The sequence below is a fragment of the Protomyctophum parallelum genome (assembly GCF_964188405.1).
Source record: "Protomyctophum parallelum genome assembly, chromosome: 11".
Classification (NCBI taxonomy): Eukaryota; Metazoa; Chordata; class Actinopteri; order Myctophiformes; family Myctophidae; genus Protomyctophum; species Protomyctophum parallelum.
This window is the reverse complement of record NC_139707.1, coordinates 52,159,079-52,176,858: the sequence shown is the minus strand read 5'-3', so window position 1 is coordinate 52,176,858 and position 17,780 is coordinate 52,159,079. Positions and strand designations below refer to the sequence as shown.

The 17,780-nt window shown below is 49.2% G+C and overlaps 1 protein-coding gene across 1 annotated transcript in view; it reads left to right on the top strand.

The window, feature by feature from the left end:
- The window catches only part of LOC310867092 (endothelin-converting enzyme-like 1), a gene marked incomplete at its 3' end in the record, with an annotated part of 17,172 nt that extends 96 nt beyond the window's left edge, over positions 1-17,076 (top strand). Inside the window, exons 1-5 of the mRNA XM_083776887.1 lie at positions 1-29; positions 6,947-7,300; positions 11,529-11,768; positions 14,155-14,550; positions 17,038-17,076. The exon at positions 1-29 is cut by the window's left edge and continues 96 nt beyond it. Of these exons, the coding sequence (XP_083633013.1) occupies positions 1-29; positions 6,947-7,300; positions 11,529-11,768; positions 14,155-14,550; positions 17,038-17,076 (1,058 nt within the window). The remainder of the gene's footprint in view (positions 30-6,946; positions 7,301-11,528; positions 11,769-14,154; positions 14,551-17,037) is intronic.
- Positions 17,077-17,780: the final 704 nt, after the last annotated feature.

The window sequence follows — 17,780 nt, the reverse complement described above, 5'->3', positions numbered from 1 at the left end:
CGCTGACCGCTCACTATGATGACTTCCAGGTAGGGGTCAAAGGTCACTACGATGACTTCCAGGTAGGGGTCAAAGGTCACTACGATGACTTCCAGGTAGGGGTCAAAGGTCACTACGATGACTTCCAGGTAGGGGTCAAAGGTCACTACGATGACTTCCAGGTAGGGGTCAAAGGTCACTACGATGACTTCCAGGTAGGGGTCAAAGGTCACTACGATGACTTCCAGGTAGGGGTCAAAGGTCACTATGATGACTTCCAGGTAGGGGTCAAAGGTCACTACGATGACTTCCAGGTAGGGGTCAAAGGTCACTACGATGACTTCCAGGTAGGGGTCAAAGGTCACTACGATGACTTCCAGGTAGGGGTCAAAGGTCACTACGATGACTTCCAGGTAGGGGTCAAAGGTCACTACGATGACTTCCAGGTAGGGGTCAAAGGTCACTACGATGACTTCCAGGTAGGGGTCAAAGGTCACTATGATGACTTCCAGGTAGGGGTCAAAGGTCACTACGATGACTTCCAGGTAGGGGTCAAAGGTCACTACGATGACTTCCAGGTAGGGGTCAAAGGTCACTACAATGACTTCCAGGTAGGGGTCAAAGGTCACTACGATGACTTCCAGGTAGGGGTCAAAGGTCACTATGATGACTTCCAGGTAGGGGTCAAAGGTCACTATGATGACTTGGGGCATAGAAACATTTAGGACTGAGGCCGAAAAATAAGAAAATAAGTCTTATAAATCCTAAAGGTTTTCTGAATGTCAGTGTTTCTATTGTCAGTGTTTCTATTGTCAGTGTTTCTATTGTCAGTGGTGCTCAGAGCATGTGAGCGGAGCGGCCGATAATTCCGCTCTTCGCTCTCGACGGCTTTTGTTACGCTCGCTCCGCGCTCACGTTCATCTTCCCCCACGCCGCTCCTCGCTCGCTCAGCGCTCACCTTCATTTACGCACGGAGCGCTCCCCGCTCCGTGCTCGCTCCGAGGCTACACTCAGATGCCCGCTCCGCTCAGCACAGATGCCCGCTCCGCTCAGCAGAAAGAAATGACGGGGGAAAAATAAAATGCTGTTTTCCTGAAATTGGCTAATTAAACGTGAAGGCCTTCGTTTCAGACCGCAACACGCGGTATTTTTTGGAGCATGATATAAATTAGCCGTGCCGTGTGCATTGAGCGGCTCGGAGCGGCTCGGAGCGGAGGACAGTTCTCGCTCCGGAAGTCAATCTGACACATTTAAAAACCCGCTCCGCGCTCACGTCAAAATCCCCCCGCTCCGCTCCTCGCTCGCTCCGCGCTCCGCTCCGCTCACATGCTCTGGTGGTGCTCAACCTTTTTCATGTCCTTTTTTAAAAACTATATCGAAATGAAAACAGCAACATTGATTTTGTATCGTATCGTTTTGCAATGCAAATAATCGATTGTATCAATACTACATTTTTAGTGCACGGCATTTAGCAATTTTTTAGAAGACAAAAAAAAAGATGGGATTTATTACTTATAGTTATAAATAATGTCAATGTATTTTAAATATTTACTGTATCGATTTCAAATCAGTGAATCGTCTATCGTATGGCCATAATGAACCGATATGGTCCATGTATCGTATCGTCAACCATGTATCGACTAGTCGACTAGTAAACAACTAGTCAAGTAGTAAACATGACTAGAAGTGAATGCCTCCTACTCCCAGGAGGTCAGTTTACTGATATCGTTGCTCCTCCTCCTCCTCTTCCAGGAGGTCAGTTTACTGATATCGTTGCTCCTCCTCCTCCTCTCCCAGGAGGTCAGTTTACTGATATCGTTGCTCCTCCTCCTCCTCCTACTCCCAGGAGGTCAGTTTACTGATATCGTTGCTCCTCCTCCTCCTCTCCCAGGAGGTCAGTTTACTGATATCGTTGCTCCTCCTCCTCCTCTTCCAGGAGGTCAGTTTACTGATATCGTTGCTCCTCCTCCTCCTCTCCCAGGAGGTCAGTTTACTGATATCGTTGCTCCTCCTCCTCCTCCTCTCCCAGGAGGTCAGTTTACTGATATCGTTGCTCCTCCTCCTCCTCCTCTTCCAGGAGGTCAGTTTACTGATATCGTTGCTCCTCCTCCTCCTCTTCCAGGAGGTCAGTTTACTGATATCGTTGCTCCTCCTCCTCCTCTCCCAGGAGGTCAGTTTACTGATATCGTTGCTCCTCCTCCTCCTCCTCTCCCAGGAGGTCAGTTTACTGATATCGTTGCTCCTCCTCCTCCTCCTCTTCCAGGAGGTCAGTTTACTGATATCGTTGCTCCTCCTCCTCCTCTTCCAGGAGGTCAGTTTACTGATATCGTTGCTCCTCCTCCTCCTCTTCCAGGAGGTCAGTTTACTGATATCGTTGCTCCTCCTCCTCCTCTTCTCCCAGGAGGTCAGTTTACTGATATCGTTGCTCCTCCTCCTCCTCTTCCAGGAGGTCAGTTTACTGATATCGTTGCTCCTCCTCCTCCTCTCCGAGGAGGTCAGTTTACTGATATCGTTGCTCCTCCTCCTCCTCTCCGAGGAGGTCAGTTTACTGATATCGTTGCTCCTCCTCCTCCTCTCCCAGGAGGTCAGTTTACTGATATCGTTGCTCCTCCTCCTCCTCCTCTTCCAGGAGGTCAGTTTACTGATATCGTTGCTCCTCCTCCTCCTCCTCTCCCAGGAGGTCAGTTTACTGATATCGTTGCTCCTCCTCCTCCTCTCCCAGGAGGTCAGTTTACTGATATCGTTGCTCCTCCTCCTCCTCCTCCTCTCCGAGGAGGTCAGTTTACTGATATCGTTGCTCCTCCTCCTCCTCTCCGAGGAGGTCAGTTTACTGATATCGTTGCTCCTCCTCCTCCTCTCCGAGGAGGTCAGTTTACTGATATCGTTGCTCCTCCTCCTCCTCTCCGAGGAGGTCAGTTTACTGATATCGTTGCTCCTCCTCCTCCTCCTCTTCCAGGAGGTCAGTTTACTGATATCGTTGCTCCTCCTCCTCCTCCTCTTCCAGGAGGTCAGTTTACTGATATCGTTGCTCCTCCTCCTCCTCCTCTTCCAGGAGGTCAGTTTACTGATATCGTTGCTCCTCCTCCTCCTCCTCTTCCAGGAGGTCAGTTTACTGATATCGTTGCTCCTCCTCCTCCTCCTCTTCCAGGAGGTCAGTTTACTGATATCGTAGCTCCTCCCCCTCTCCCAGGAGGTCAGTTTACTGATATCGTTGCTCCTCCTCCTCCTCTCCCAGGAGGTCAGTTTACTGATATCGTTGCTCCTCCTCCTCCTCTTCCAGGAGGTCAGTTTACTGATATCGTTGCTCCTCCTCCTCCTCTCCGAGGAGGTCAGTTTACTGATATCGTTGCTCCTCCTCCTCCTCTCCGAGGAGGTCAGTTTACTGATATCGTTGCTCCTCCTCCTCCTCTCCGAGGAGGTCAGTTTACTGATATCGTTGCTCCTCCTCCTCCTCTTCCAGGAGGTCAGTTTACTGATATCGTTGCTCCTCCTCCTCCTCCTCTCCGAGGAGGTCAGTTTACTGATATCGTTGCTCCTCCTCCTCCTCTCCGAGGAGGTCAGTTTACTGATATCGTTGCTCCTCCTCCTCCTCCTCTTCCAGGAGGTCAGTTTACTGATATCGTTGCTCCTCCTCCTCCTCCTCTTCCAGGAGGTCAGTTTACTGATATCGTTGCTCCTCCTCCTCCTCTTCCAGGAGGTCAGTTTACTGATATCGTTGCTCCTCCTCCTCCTCCTCTTCCAGGAGGTCAGTTTACTGATATCGTTGCTCCTCCTCCTCCTCTTCCAGGAGGTCAGTTAACTGATATCGTTGCTCCTCCTCCTCCTCTCCCAGGAGGTCAGTTTACTGATATCGTTGCTCCTCCTCCTCCTCTCCGAGGAGGTCAGTTTACTGATATCGTTGCTCCTCCTCCTCCTCTTCCAGGAGGTCAGTTTACTGATATCGTTGCTCCTCCTCCTCCTCTTCCAGGAGGTCAGTTTACTGATATCGTTGCTCCTCCTCCTCCTCCTCTTCCAGGAGGTCAGTTTACTGATATCGTTGCTCCTCCTCCTCCTCTCCCAGGAGGTCAGTTTACTGATATCGTTGCTCCTCCTCCTCCTCCTCTTCCAGGAGGTCAGTTTACTGATATCGTTGCTCCTCCTCCTCCTCCTCTTCCAGGAGGTCAGTTTACTGATATCGTTGCTCCTCCTCCTCCTCCTCTTCCAGGAGGTCAGTTTACTGATATCGTTGCTCCTCCTCCTCCTCCTCTTCCAGGAGGTCAGTTTACTGATATCGTTGCTCCTCCTCCTCCTCCTCTTCCAGGAGGTCAGTTTACTGATATCGTAGCTCCTCCTCCTCCTCCTCTTCCAGGAGGTCAGTTTACTGATATCGTTGCTCCTCCCCCTCCTCCTCTTCCAGGAGGTCAGTTTACTGATATCGTTGCTCCTCCTCCTCCTCCTCTTCCAGGAGGTCAGTTTACTGATATCGTTGCTCCTCCTCCTCCTCTCCCAGGAGGTCAGTTTACTGATATCGTTGCTCCTCCTCCTCCTCCTCTTCCAGGAGGTCAGTTTACTGATATCGTTGCTCCTCCTCCTCCTTCTCTCCCAGGAGGTCAGTTTACTGATATCGTTGCTCCTCCTCCTCCTCTCCCAGGAGGTCAGTTTACTGATATCGTTGCTCCTCCTCCTCCTCTTCCAGGAGGTCAGTTTACTGATATCGTTGCTCCTCCTCCTCCTCCTCTTCCAGGAGGTCAGTTTACTGATATCGTTGCTCCTCCTCCTCCTCCTCTTCCAGGAGGTCAGTTTACTGATATCGTTGCTCCTCCTCCTCCTTCTCTCCCAGGAGGTCAGTTTACTGATATCGTTGCTCCTCCTCCTCCTCTTCCAGGAGGTCAGTTTACTGATATCGTTGCTCCTCCTCCTCCTCCTCTTCCAGGAGGTCAGTTTACTGATATCGTTGCTCCTCCTCCTCCTCTCCCAGGAGGTCAGTTTACTGATATCGTAGCTCCTCCTCCTCCTCCTCTTCCAGGAGGTCAGTTTACTGATATCGTAGCTCCTCCTCCTCCTCCTCTCCCAGGAGGTCAGTTTACTGATATCGTTGCTCCTCCTCCTCTCCCAGGAGGTCAGTTTACTGATATCGTAGCTCCTCCTCCTCCTCCTCTCCCAGGAGGTCAGTTTACTGATATCGTAGCTCCTCCTCCTCCTCCTCTCCCAGGAGGTCAGTTTACTGATATCGTTGCTCCTCCTCCTCCTCTTCCAGGAGGTCAGTTTACTGATATCGTTGCTCCTCCTCCTCCTCTTCCAGGAGGTCAGTTTACTGATATCGTTGCTCCTCCTCCTCCTCTTCCAGGAGGTCAGTTTACTGATATCGTTGCTCCTCCTCCTCCTCCTCTCCCAGGAGGTCAGTTTACTGATATCGTTGCTCCTCCTCCTCCTCCTCTCCCAGGAGGTCAGTTTACTGATATCGTTGCTCCTCCTCCTCCTCTCCCAGGAGGTCAGTTTACTGATATCGTTGCTCCTCCTCCTCCTCTTCCAGGAGGTCAGTTTACTGATATCGTTGCTCCTCCTCCTCCTCTTCCAGGAGGTCAGTTTACTGATATCGTAGCTCCTCCTCCTCCTCCTCTCCCAGGAGGTCAGTTTACTGATATCGTTGCTCCTCCTCCTCCTCCTCTCCCAGGAGGTCAGTTTACTGATATCGTTGCTCCTCCTCCTCCTCTTCCAGGAGGTCAGTTTACTGATATCGTTGCTCCTCCTCCTCCTCCTCTTCCAGGAGGTCAGTTTACTGATATCGTTGCTCCTCCTCCTCCTCCTCTCCCAGGAGGTCAGTTTACTGATATCGTAGCTCCTCCTCCTCCTCTCCCAGGAGGTCAGTTTACTGATATCGTTGCTCCTCCTCCTCCTCTCCCAGGAGGTCAGTTTACTGATATCGTTGCTCCTCCTCCTCCTCTCCCAGGAGGTCAGTTTACTGATATCGTTGCTCCTCCTCCTCCTCCTCTTCCAGGAGGTCAGTTTACTGATATCGTTGCTCCTCCTCCTCCTCCTCTCCCAGGAGGTCAGTTTACTGATATCGTTGCTCCTCCTCCTCCTCTCCCAGGAGGTCAGTTTACTGATATCGTTGCTCCTCCTCCTCCTCTCCCAGGAGGTCAGTTTACTGATATCGTTGCTCCTCCTCCTCCTCCTACTCCCAGGAGGTCAGTTTACTGATATCGTTGCTCCTCCTCCTCCTCTCCCAGGAGGTCAGTTTACTGATATCGTTGCTCCTCCTCCTCTTCCAGGAGGTCAGTTTACTGATATCGTTGCTCCTCCTCCTCTTCCAGGAGGTCAGTTTACTGATATCGTTGCTCCTCCTCCTCTCCCAGGAGGTCAGTTTACTGATATCGTTGCTCCTCCTCCTCCTCCTCTTCCAGGAGGTCAGTTTACTGATATCGTTGCTCCTCCTCCTCCTCTTCCAGGAGGTCAGTTTACTGATATCTCCCAGGCAAGGTTATAATAGTTAACTAAAACTAACTAAAAAACGAAAACTAGAATTAAAAAAACATTTTAGTTAACTGAAACTAATAAAAACTAAAAATAAATTTAAAAACGATAACTAAACTGAAACTGTATTGTGTGTCCTCAAAACTAACTGAAATTATAGACAAAATACGCTTAGTTTTAATCAATATGTATATGCCTTTCGGATATTTATATTATAATCCTTTTAAATTCATTAGATTAATTTCCTCATTTCTCCAACAAGTTTTACGACAGTTTTCAGCACCGTACGGCAGCATGTAGCCACGCTAACTCTAAACCAAAGTACGAAAAAAACTAAAACTAAACTACAACTAAACTAAAACTAAGCATTTTCACCAAAATAAAAACCAAATAAAAACTAGCAAACCCGCTCTAAAAACTAAGTAAAACTAACTGAATTAGAAAAAAATATGTCAAAACTAACTAAAACTAAACTATAATGAAAAAAACTAAACTATTATAACCTTGCTCCCAGGAGGTGAAATATGGCGGGCGCTACAGCAGCGACGTCCTGAGCAACGGCATGACGCTCCACCTGGGCGGGAGCCTGGACCGCCACGCGGGGCGCAGCGCCAGCTCCGGCTCCGGGCGGAAGCACCAGAACCAGAACCAGAACCGCCACCACCACCCGGACCTGAGCGGCATCAACGGCCGGGGGGCCGGGCCGGACGGCCGGGGGGGGCTGCCCCGCTGGAGCCGCAGGGAGATCTGCCTGCTGTCGGCGCTGGTGTTCGCCGCGGGCATGTGCGTGATCCTGGGCAGCATGCTGGCGCTGAAGTACATCTCTCTGGAGGCCCAGCAGGACCCGCACTGCCGCCTGGACTGTCAGGTACTGGACGGGTTTGGGTTTTGGTGCTGGACGGGTTTGGGTTTTGGTGCTGGACGGGTTTGGGTTTTGGTACTGGATGGGTTTGGGTTTTGGTACTGGAGGGGTTTGGGTTTTGGTACTGGAGGGGTTTGGGTTTTGGTGCTGGACGGGTTTGGGTTTTGGTACTGGAGGGGTTTGGGTTTTGGTACTGGAGGGGTTTGGGTTTTGGTGCTGGACGGGTTTGGGTTTTGGTACTGGAGGGGTTTGGGTTTTGGTACTGGACGGGTTTGGGTTTTGGTACTGGAGGGGTTTGGGTTTTGGTACTGGATGGGTTTGGGTTTTGGTACTGGATGGGTTTTGGTTTTGGTACTGGAGGGGTTTGGGTTTTGGTACTGGACGGGTTTGGGTTTTGGTACTGGAGGGGTTTGGGTTTTGGTACTGGATGGGTTTTGGTTTTGGTACTGGAGGGGTTTGGGTTTTGGTACTGGAGGGGTTTGGGTTTTGGTACTGGATGGGTTTTGGTTTTGGTACTGGAGGGGTTTGGGTTTTGGTACTGGACGGGTTTGGGTTTTGGTACTGGAGGGGGTTTGGGTTTTGGTACTGGAGGGGTTTGGGTTTTGGTACTGGAGGGGTTTGGGTTTTGGTGCTGGATGGGTTTGGGTTTTGGTACTGGATGGGTTTGGGTTTTGGTACTGGAGGGGCTTGGGTTTTGGTACTGGATGGGTTTGGGTTTTGGTACTGGATGGGTTTGGGTTTTGGTACTGGAGGGGTTTTGGTGCTGGAGGGGTTTGGGTTTTGGTTCTGGAGGGGTTTGGGTTTTGGTAATGGAGGGGTTTGGGTTTTGGTACTGGATGGGTTTGGGTTTTGGTACTGGACGGGTTTTGGTTTTGGTACTGGAGGGGTTTGGGTTTTGGTTCTGGAGGGGTTTTGGTTTTGGTACTGGAGGGGTTTTGGTTTTGGTTCTGGAGGGGTTTTGGTTTTGGTTCTGGAGGGGTTTTGGTTTTGGTACTGGACGGGTTTTGGTTTTGGTTCTGGAGGGGTTTGGGTTTTGGTACTGGAGGGGTTTGGGTTTTGGTACTGGACGGGTTTGGGTTTTGGTACTGGAGGGGTTTGGGTTTTGGTACTGGAGGGGTTTGGGTTTTGGTTCTGGAGGGGTTTGGGTTTTGGTACTGGAGGGGTTTGGGTTTTGGTACTGGACGGGTTTGGGTTTTGGTACTGGAGGGGTTTTGGTTTTGGTACTGGACGGGTTTTGGTTTTGGTACTGGACGGGTTTTGGTTTTGGTGCTGGAGGGGTTTGGGTTTTGGTACTGGAGGGGTTTGGGTTTTGGTACTGGAGGGGTTTGGGTTTTGGTACTGGACGGGTTTGGGTTTTGGTACTGGAGGGGTTTGGGTTTTGGTACTGGACGGGTTTTGGTTTTGGTACTGGATGGGTTTGGGTTTTGGTACTGGAGGGGTTTGGGTTTTGGTACTGGACGGGTTTTGGTTTTGGTGCTGGAGGGGTTTGGGTTTTGGTACTGGACGGGTTTTGGTTTTGGTACTGGATGGGTTTGGGTTTTGGTACTGGAGGGGTTTGGGTTTTGGTACTGGACGGGTTTTGGTTTTGGTACTGGATGGGTTTGGGTTTTGGTACTGGAGGGGTTTGGGTTTTGGTACTGGACGGGTTTTGGTTTTGGTGCTGGAGGGGTTTGGGTTTTGGTACTGGAGGGGTTTGGGTTTTGGTACTGGATGGGTTTGGGTTTTGGTACTGGAGGGGTTTGGGTTTTGGTACTGGAGGGGTTTGGGTTTTGGTACTGGAGGGGTTTGGGTTTTGGTACTGGAGGGGTTTTGGTTTTGGTGCTGGAGGGGTTTGGGTTTTGGTACTGGAGGGGTTTGGGTTTTGGTACTGGAGGGGTTTGGGTTTTGGTGCTGGACGGGTTTGGGTTTTGGTACTGGAGGGGTTTGGGTTTTGGTGCTGGACGGGTTTGGGTTTTGGTACTGGACGGGTTTGGGTTTTGGTACTGGACGGGTTTGGGTTTTGGTACTGGAGGGGTTTTGGTTTTGGTAATGGAGGGGTTTTGGTTTTGGTACTGGACGGGTTTGGGTTTTGGTACTGGAGGGGTTTGGGTTTTGGTACTGGAGGGTTTTGGGTTTTGGTACTGGAGGGGTTTTGGTTTTGGTACTGGACGGGTTTGGGTTTTGGTACTGGAGGGGTTTGGGTTTTGGTGCTGGAGGGGTTTGGGTTTTGGTACTGGAGGGGTTTGGGTTTTGGTACTGGAGGGGTTTGGGTTTTGGTACTGGATGGGTTTGGGTTTTGGTACTGGAGGGGTTTGGGTTTTGGTACTGGAGGGGTTTGGGTTTTGGTACTGGACGGGTTTGGGTTTTGGTACTGGAGGGGTTTGGGTTTGGTACTGGAGGGGTTTGGGTTTTGGTACTGGACGGGTTTGGGTTTTGGTGCTGGAGGGGTTTGGGTTTTGGTACTGGAGGGGTTTGGGTTTTGGTACTGGAGGGGTTTGGGTTTTGGTACTGGAGGGGTTTGGGTTTTGGTACTGGAGGGGTTTGGGTTTTGGTACTGGACGGGTTTGGGTTTTGGTACTGGAGGGGTTTGGGTTTTGGTAATGGAGGGGTTTGGGTTTTGGTACTGGAGGGGTTTGGGTTTTGGTACTGGACGGGTTTGGGTTTTGGTACTGGAGGGTTTTGGGTTTTGGTACTGGAGGGGTTTGGGTTTTGGTACTGGAGGGGTTTGGGTTTTGGTACTGGAGGGGTTTGGGTTTTGGTACTGGAGGGGTTTGGGTTTTGGTACTGGAGGGGTTTGGGTTTTGGTACTGGAGGGGTTTGGGTTTTGGTACTGGACGGGTTTTGGTTTTGGTACTGGAGGGGTTTGGGTTTTGGTACTGGAGGGGTTTGGGTTTTGGTACTGGACGGGTTTGGGTTTTGGTACTGGACGGGTTTTGGTTTTGGTACTGGACGGGTTTGGGTTTTGGTACTGGAGGGGTTTTGGTTTTGGTACTGGAGGGGTTTGGGTTTTGGTACTGGAGGGGTTTTGGTTTTGGTGCTGGACGGGTTTGGGTTTTGGTACTGGAGGGGTTTGGGTTTTGGTACTGGAGGGGTTTGGGTTTTGGTACTGGACGGGTTTGGGTTTTGGTACTGGAGGGGTTTGGGTTTTGGTAATGGACGGGTTTGGGTTTTGGTACTGGAGGGGTTTGGGTTTTGGTACTGGAGGGGTTTGGGTTTTGGTAATGGAGGGGTTTGGGTTTTGGTACTGGAGGGGTTTGGGTTTTGGTACTGGAGGGGTTTTGGTTTTGGTACTGGAGGGGTTTGGGTTTTGGTGCTGGACGGGTTTGGGTTTTGGTACTGGAGGGGTTTGGGTTTTGGTACTGGACGGGTTTGGGTTTTGGTACTGGAGGGGTTTTGGTTTTGGTACTGGAGGGGTTTGGGTTTTGGTAATGGACGGGTTTGGGTTTTGGTACTGGAGGGGTTTGTGTTTTGGTGCTGGAGGGGTTTTGGTTTTGGTGCTGGAGGGGTTTTGGTTTTGGTGCTGGAGGGGTTTTGGTTTTGGTGCTGGAGGGGTTTTGGTTTTGGTGCTGGACGGGTTTGGGTTTTGGTACTGGAGGGGTTTGGGTTTTGGTGCTGGAGGGGTTTGTTTTAATGCCAATTAAAACACATTTTCGGCCTAAAACGGCATTGGACGAGTTTTATTAAAAGTCACACACATTGAACGAGATATATGAATTAAAATGCATCGAGCATCGCTAGTATTATTTTTTTAGCGATTCTTGAATATTCCCTGCACTTTATAGCACTTTATAGCAGCGTTCTTTCTCTGAATTGAATAAATTTTGAATAGCCAATACTTTTCTTTTTTCTTTACCACTTTTAGTCAAACTATTATTGTATACATGTACGAGTCACAACCCATACCATTACCGCAAATGTTTTCCTAAATCAGTGGTTTTCCTAAATCAGTGGTTTTCCTAAATCAGTGGTTTTCCTAAATCAGTGGTTTTCCAGGTGTTCCAGGTGGTCCCTCAGCTAAATGTTTGTAACCAAATGGGCTCCTATTAGATCTTGAACTATTTTGAGAGCGTAGTCTACACAATTAGAGAATGTAGAAGAATTGTTACTTTGACCGACGTTTGGCTGTTGTCAAACGGTGGTCCGTGGCTCAAATGCAGAATAAATATGATATGCCTTGATATGAAAATCTGTAGAAAAGCTGCTAACCACAAGAAGGTCTAAATGCCCTAAAACAGTGGATGTGTGTCCCTAACAGAAGAAGCGCTCGTTGCTGCGTGCGGCTCGCTTCGTGCAGGCGAACATCGACCCGACCATCCAGCCCTGTCAGGACTTCTACTCCTTCGCGTGTGGCGGCTGGCTGCGGCGCCACGCCATCCCAGAGGACAAGCTGAGCTACGGCATCATCACCGCCATCGGCGAGCACAACCAGGAGAAGCTGAGGCGCCTCCTGCTGGAGCCCGTGCGCCGGCGCGGGCCCAGCTCCGCCGAGCGCAAGGTGATGATAATAATAATAACTAGAAAAAGTGCCCTTCCGGGCACAGGTCTCCACCAGGTTATCCACAGATCTGTGCAGTTAGAGGTAAAAACACTTTTCGGCCAGTTATAGCGCCACCTTGAGGCTGAGTTGAAATTGTTCATGTGGCATTTCGTCCTCGGCCTAGTGGGAATGTGGGTGCACAATTTCACGGAAATCACGCGATGTGTTCATGATTTGCAGCATTTTGTTTGAAACTGAGCACTCCTGTGAACTTTGGAAGCCAATCTTAACCAATCAGGATGGAGTCTGATAAATCTGAAAGACCCGTTTCGTTGAATGGCTCTAGAGAGACTGTGTACCAATTTGCGTGATGTTTGGACAAAATCTGTAGGTGTACTGTGCAAAAACTTGTTTTGCACAAAGCGGCCTCCTGGTGGCGCTATAACAGGCCGTTCTGTAAAGTTTGGGGCAGAGGTTCATGGTTGGCATCCAGGGAGTGTGTGTGCAAAATATGGCATCGACCGGGTTAACGGTGGCCGAGATTAGCTGTTCACGGACACACGGACACACAAATGGACGGACGGACACGCGGACGGACGGAGTGCAAAACATACTCTCCCCACATGCCTTCGGCCTGGTGGAGACAATAATAATCATAATACATGTTATTTATAAGGCGCCTTTCAGGGCACTCAAGGTCGCCGCCGTACAGGTTAAAAACAGTACAAGAACACAGTTAACCCATTCCGACCTGAGATCAGATTCTAAAAATGTTCTTCTACATCCTGACAGTTTTCTGAAAAAGCTAAAGTTTCTATGTCAGTCGTTCTTTGATTTTTCAAAAAAATAGCAGACCTACAAGTTCGTAGCGCTACGAGCTTGTAGGTCTGCTATTTTTCAATAGCTAAAGCATAACATGATGCTAACACCAAAAGGGGTTCCCGCACAAAATGGGTTAATATATTGACAATTCCGTAAACAAATAAAAAACTGGACTAAAATGTTAGGAAGGGGACCAGAGATCCAGTATGAGTCATATTGTACAATCGGTTGCATGCTGAAAATAGCCGACCTAGAAGCTATAGTAGATCGGCTATTTTCATCAAGTGTAAAACGAGCTATTTACGACGCCATAAGGCAACGGTGGAACTTCGCCCCGGATCTCCCGGGCTCCGAGGGACTTCCAGAGCCGATTGGTTTGTTAGTACAGTACAGTACAGTACAGTACAGTACAGTACAGTACAGTACAGTACAGTTACAGTACAGTACAGTACAGTACAGTACAGTTGTTAGTATAGTATATTATAGTATAGAGCATCGCAGTCCCCCCCACCCTCGAGAGACCCGGAAAAGAAATTGCCGTTCATTTCCCTCAAAAGTCGCGGACAAAGACAACTCTTGTCGTGACAAATCATGACAACAAACACAATGTTTTGGGGCCAAACAAATAATTAGAAAGTAGAAAAAAACGGCAAGGTTACAACACTTTTTGTTGTTGTTTTTATAAAGTTCTAGTTCTTATACATTATTTGATCGGCCCCAAAACATTGTGTCCATTGTCATGATTTGGGTCACGATCTGAGTTGGCTTTGTCCGCGGCGTAACCGTCTTTAAATAAATACTTTAGGAAAAGCCTATGGAGGAAACGAACGGAGAACCGTTTCCTGGGGCACTCGTTGTTCTGAAAGGGGGCGGGGCTGCGACGCTCTATTGTATAGTATAGTGTAGTATAGTATAGTATATATGTATAGTTTATATGTATAGTTTCATTATATAGATACTCCACTGTTACGTTCTTAGCTTACGCAGATTTCTTGATAACTACTTCTGTATGTGATGTATTGCCATGCTTTCTGTTCTTGCTTAATGTAAGTCGCTCTGGATTAAGAGCGTCTGATAAATGCCTACATTGTAAATTGTAATTGGTTTTCTCTGCCCCCAAAACTGTAGACGGAAATATTACGACATTTAGTCGACTGAAACTAACGCTGAAAACATTCCGGGTGACTAAAATGTGACTTAAAGGTATATTCAGTGATTTCACTCAAAAAACCTTAGGTTTCGTTTTTGGCTGGGACCCAAAGCCTTTCGTCCAATCAGGATAGAGAGTCAAAAACGAAACCTAAGGTTTTTTGACCCCCAGGGGTTAACTGGGGACAGGGAGGAACTCCTTCTATGGTCGGCACACTCTATAGTAGGGATTATCACAACAAAACAAAACAAAACAATTAGTGATATTTGAATTAAGTGAAATCACTGAATATACCTTTAAAAACTAAATGAAAAACATTCAGAAAGACTATGAAAGTATAAAAATGTAAAACACGTTACTGTCCTTAAACCGACCAATCACGTGAAGGGACTAACACGTTTGCTGTCCGTCCTTAAACCTTGACCAATCAAGGTGAAGGACTTCTACCGCTCCTGTGCCGACATGGAGGAGATCGACCGGCTAGGCTCCGCCCCCATGACCGACGTGATCGACAGCTGCGGGGGCTGGGACCTGGACCTGGGCGAGGGCCCCCCGAGGCCCCCCGGGGCCCCCCGGAGGCCGGGCTGGGAGGAGGCAGAGGGCCCCCCGAGGCCCCCCGGGGCCCCCCGGAGGCCGGGCTGGGAGGAGGCAGAGGGCGCCCCCCGGAGGCCGGGCTGGGAGGAGGACCAGGACGATGGCGCCCCCCGGAGGAGGAGGCCGGACTTCAACGAGATGCTGTACCGGACGCAGGGCGTGTACAGCACCACGGTCTTCTTCTCGCTCACCGTCAACGTGGACGACAAGAACTCCTCCCGGAACGCCATCAGGGTGAGAGACGGACGGCGTGAGACCTGCGTTGCGTGCGTGACGTGACGTTGCGTTCATTGCGTGAGTGCGTTGCGTGCGTGCGTGCGTTGCGTGCGTGAGTGCGTTGTGTGCGTGAGTGCGTTGCGTGCGTGAGTGCGTTGCGTGCGTGCGTGCGTTGCGTGCGTGAGTGCGTTGTGTGCGTGAGTGCGTTGCGTGCGTGAGTGCGTTGCGTGCGTGCGTTGCGTGCGTGCGTGCGTGCGTGCGTTGCGTGCGTGCGTGCGTGCGTTGCGTGCGTGCGTGCGTTGCGTGCGTGCGTGCGTTGCGTGCGTGCGTGCGTTGCGTGCGTGTGTGAGTGCGTTGCGTGCGTGCGTGCGTTGCGTGCGTGCGTGAGTGCGTTGCGTGCGTGCGTTGCATGCGTGCGTTGCGTGCATGCGTGCGTTGCGTGCGTGCGCATCAGGACACGTATTACGGCCAAGCTACACCAGGCTTTTCTCGCACGTTTACTGTAAACGCGGCAGTGTTGTTTTCGTCGACTAAAACTAAGACGAAAAATGTTCGTCGACTACCTTTTTTCACTGACGAAAACTAAATGGAAACTAAATGAAAACTAAGCTATGATGACTTAAAATAAGACTAAATATACTGACAATTTCGTCAAGAAATAAAAACTAAAAACTAGACTAAAATGGACTAATAGACAAGAGATCCAGTATAAGTTAATTTACACTTGGTTGCATGCTGAAAATAGCTGATCTACAAGCTCACAACGCGTCGCGCTGCGACGCGTTGTGAGCTTGTAGATCAGCTATTTTCAGCAAGTGTAAAAACACTCATTACGACGGCATCAAGACTCGCCAAAATACATTTTAGTCGACTAAATCAACTGTAGATTTAGTCGACTAAAATCTTATGACATTTAGTCGACTAAAACTAGACTAACACTAACACATTCCAGGTGACTAAAATGTGACTAAAACTAAATGAAGTTTCAGGCCAAAGACTATGACTGAAAACTGAAACTAAAATAGAAATTTGCTGCCAAAAACAACACTGGTTGCGTGAGTGTGTGCGTGCGTTGCGTGAGTGTGTGCGTGCGTTGCGTGAGTGTGTGCGTGCGTTGCGTCCGTGCTGGCTTGGGCCTCAGTTACACTATTGAGACGGCTGTCCTGTCCGTGTTCAACACCATTTTTACATAGGACGCCTCAGGCCGCCTTAACCCATTCTGACCTGAGATCAGATTCATACGAGGTTTCTGTCGGACACACACTGGTCTGATGAACCCATTCTGACCTGAGATCAGATTCTAAAAATGTCAGTCGCTCTTCGACTTTTCAAAAATAGCAGACCTACAAGCTCGTATCGCGCCACTCGGTGGCGCGATATGAGCTTGTAGATCTGCTATTTTTCAATAGCTAAAGCATAACATGATGCCGACACCAAAATTGGTGCCCGGTCAGAATGGGTTAAGGATTCGAACCGAGAGGTGCCTTGGACGTCGGTGGACGTCCTTAGCGCATCCTCAAAGATACGGGGCGAGATAAGAATATTCAGAATTTTTCCTATTTTTCTTTTTTGGCCCGTTGGCCTTTCGGCTGCCGTACGCTAACGCTCTGGGCAACTATTAGCTTGTCGTTGACTCCCATGTTAGCGCGGCGGAAAGAATGACTCGTATCTCCTAATCCAGGGCGCTCTCCGTGGTGATGAACGGATCGATTATGCTGGCGCTTCATTTCTGCTCCTGTAGTGTTGTAGATTCACATATATGTATTGAAACACACCGGACACAGAGCTGCCTTGTAGTCTTTACTCGTTCGGTATATTGAATCAACTCCCAGTCACATTGCATGTAATCACCACCACTTAATCACATATGACCCACCTGTGTATAACATCCTGGTACCCTATGCAATACAAGTGGCTGGACACTACATCCCTCCCCTTCTTGGATGTTAACCATCACCATACAGAAATGTACAATATTCAAATATACTTAGCACAATAACTCAAAATGACATATTTCTTTTCAAGGCTTTTCAAAACTGTTTTTCAAACATTTTTTTCCAAATAATATATAACTGTTCAAACATAACACAGTAGAATGGCTAGGGGTAGACTACCCTGCCATTCAGACAATAGACAATGCCTGGAGATTATTCTGCTCCCTAATGGCACTGCCTGACTAAGTCACATAGTCTTTCAGGTTAGCAGGCTGCTGTCTGTTTCTTTGTGGACGAAGAGCCCTGGTTGGAACTGCAACTGAAGTCGCTTGGATGTGTGACCCAATAGTCCCAAGTCCAGACTGTGGCTGTATCCACAACTTGACAAACGACACATGTCTCATGATCTGCCTGCCATTTCTGTGTAGAAACACAGAATCTCCTTTCCTATCCACAACAGTGTAAGGATCCCCCTCATACGTCGTAGACAGTTTGTTCTGTTTTGATTGTCGCAGCAGGACCATGTCCCCCTGCTGGACTGTGCTCTCACGTGCCCTTCTGTGTCTGTTAGCGTCCACTCTACCTTTCTCCTTCCTTGCAGCATCAGTAGAGCGTATGTCAGACCGCTTGTTGGTTAACAGAGAACTCAGGCAACTTGGTTCTGATCTGGCGTCCGAACAGCATCTCCGCTGGACTACGTCCTGTAGTACAATGAGGGGTACTCCTGTAGGCCATAAGAAATGTCTGCAGTTCAGTGCGCCAGTTCTTTCCTTCAGCATGAGCCGTGCGTATGGCCTTGCAGAGTGTTTTGTTCTGTCTTTCAACCTCTCCGTTTGCTTGAGGCCAATACGGAGTAATGCGTCGGTGTGCAATACCATGCTCTGCTAGGTATGCTTCAAACTCAGTCGCCACTAGAGGAGCGCCATTATCACTGACAATGGATTCTGGAAGGCCATGAACAGAAAATATGCATCTCAGCGCCTTGATTATATTTGCTGAGGTGATACTATACTAGTGAGCAGATTCACTTCTACCCATCTAGAATAGTAATCAGTCGTCACCAGGAGGTGCTCTCCTGTTGGAAACGGTCCACATAAGTCAATGGCGAGTGTTTGCCATGGCTTTGCTGGTAGCTCCGTCCTAACTGTAGGTGTTTGAGGTGGTGGTGGACCGGTGAGCTGACATGCAGGACATGATTTCACCATCAATTCCACGTCTCGGTCCATTCCCGGCCACCATACTTTTGTTCTCAGTCTCTGTTTTGTTTTTACAATCCCTTGATGACCCTCGTGAGCCAACATCAGGGTGCGTTTC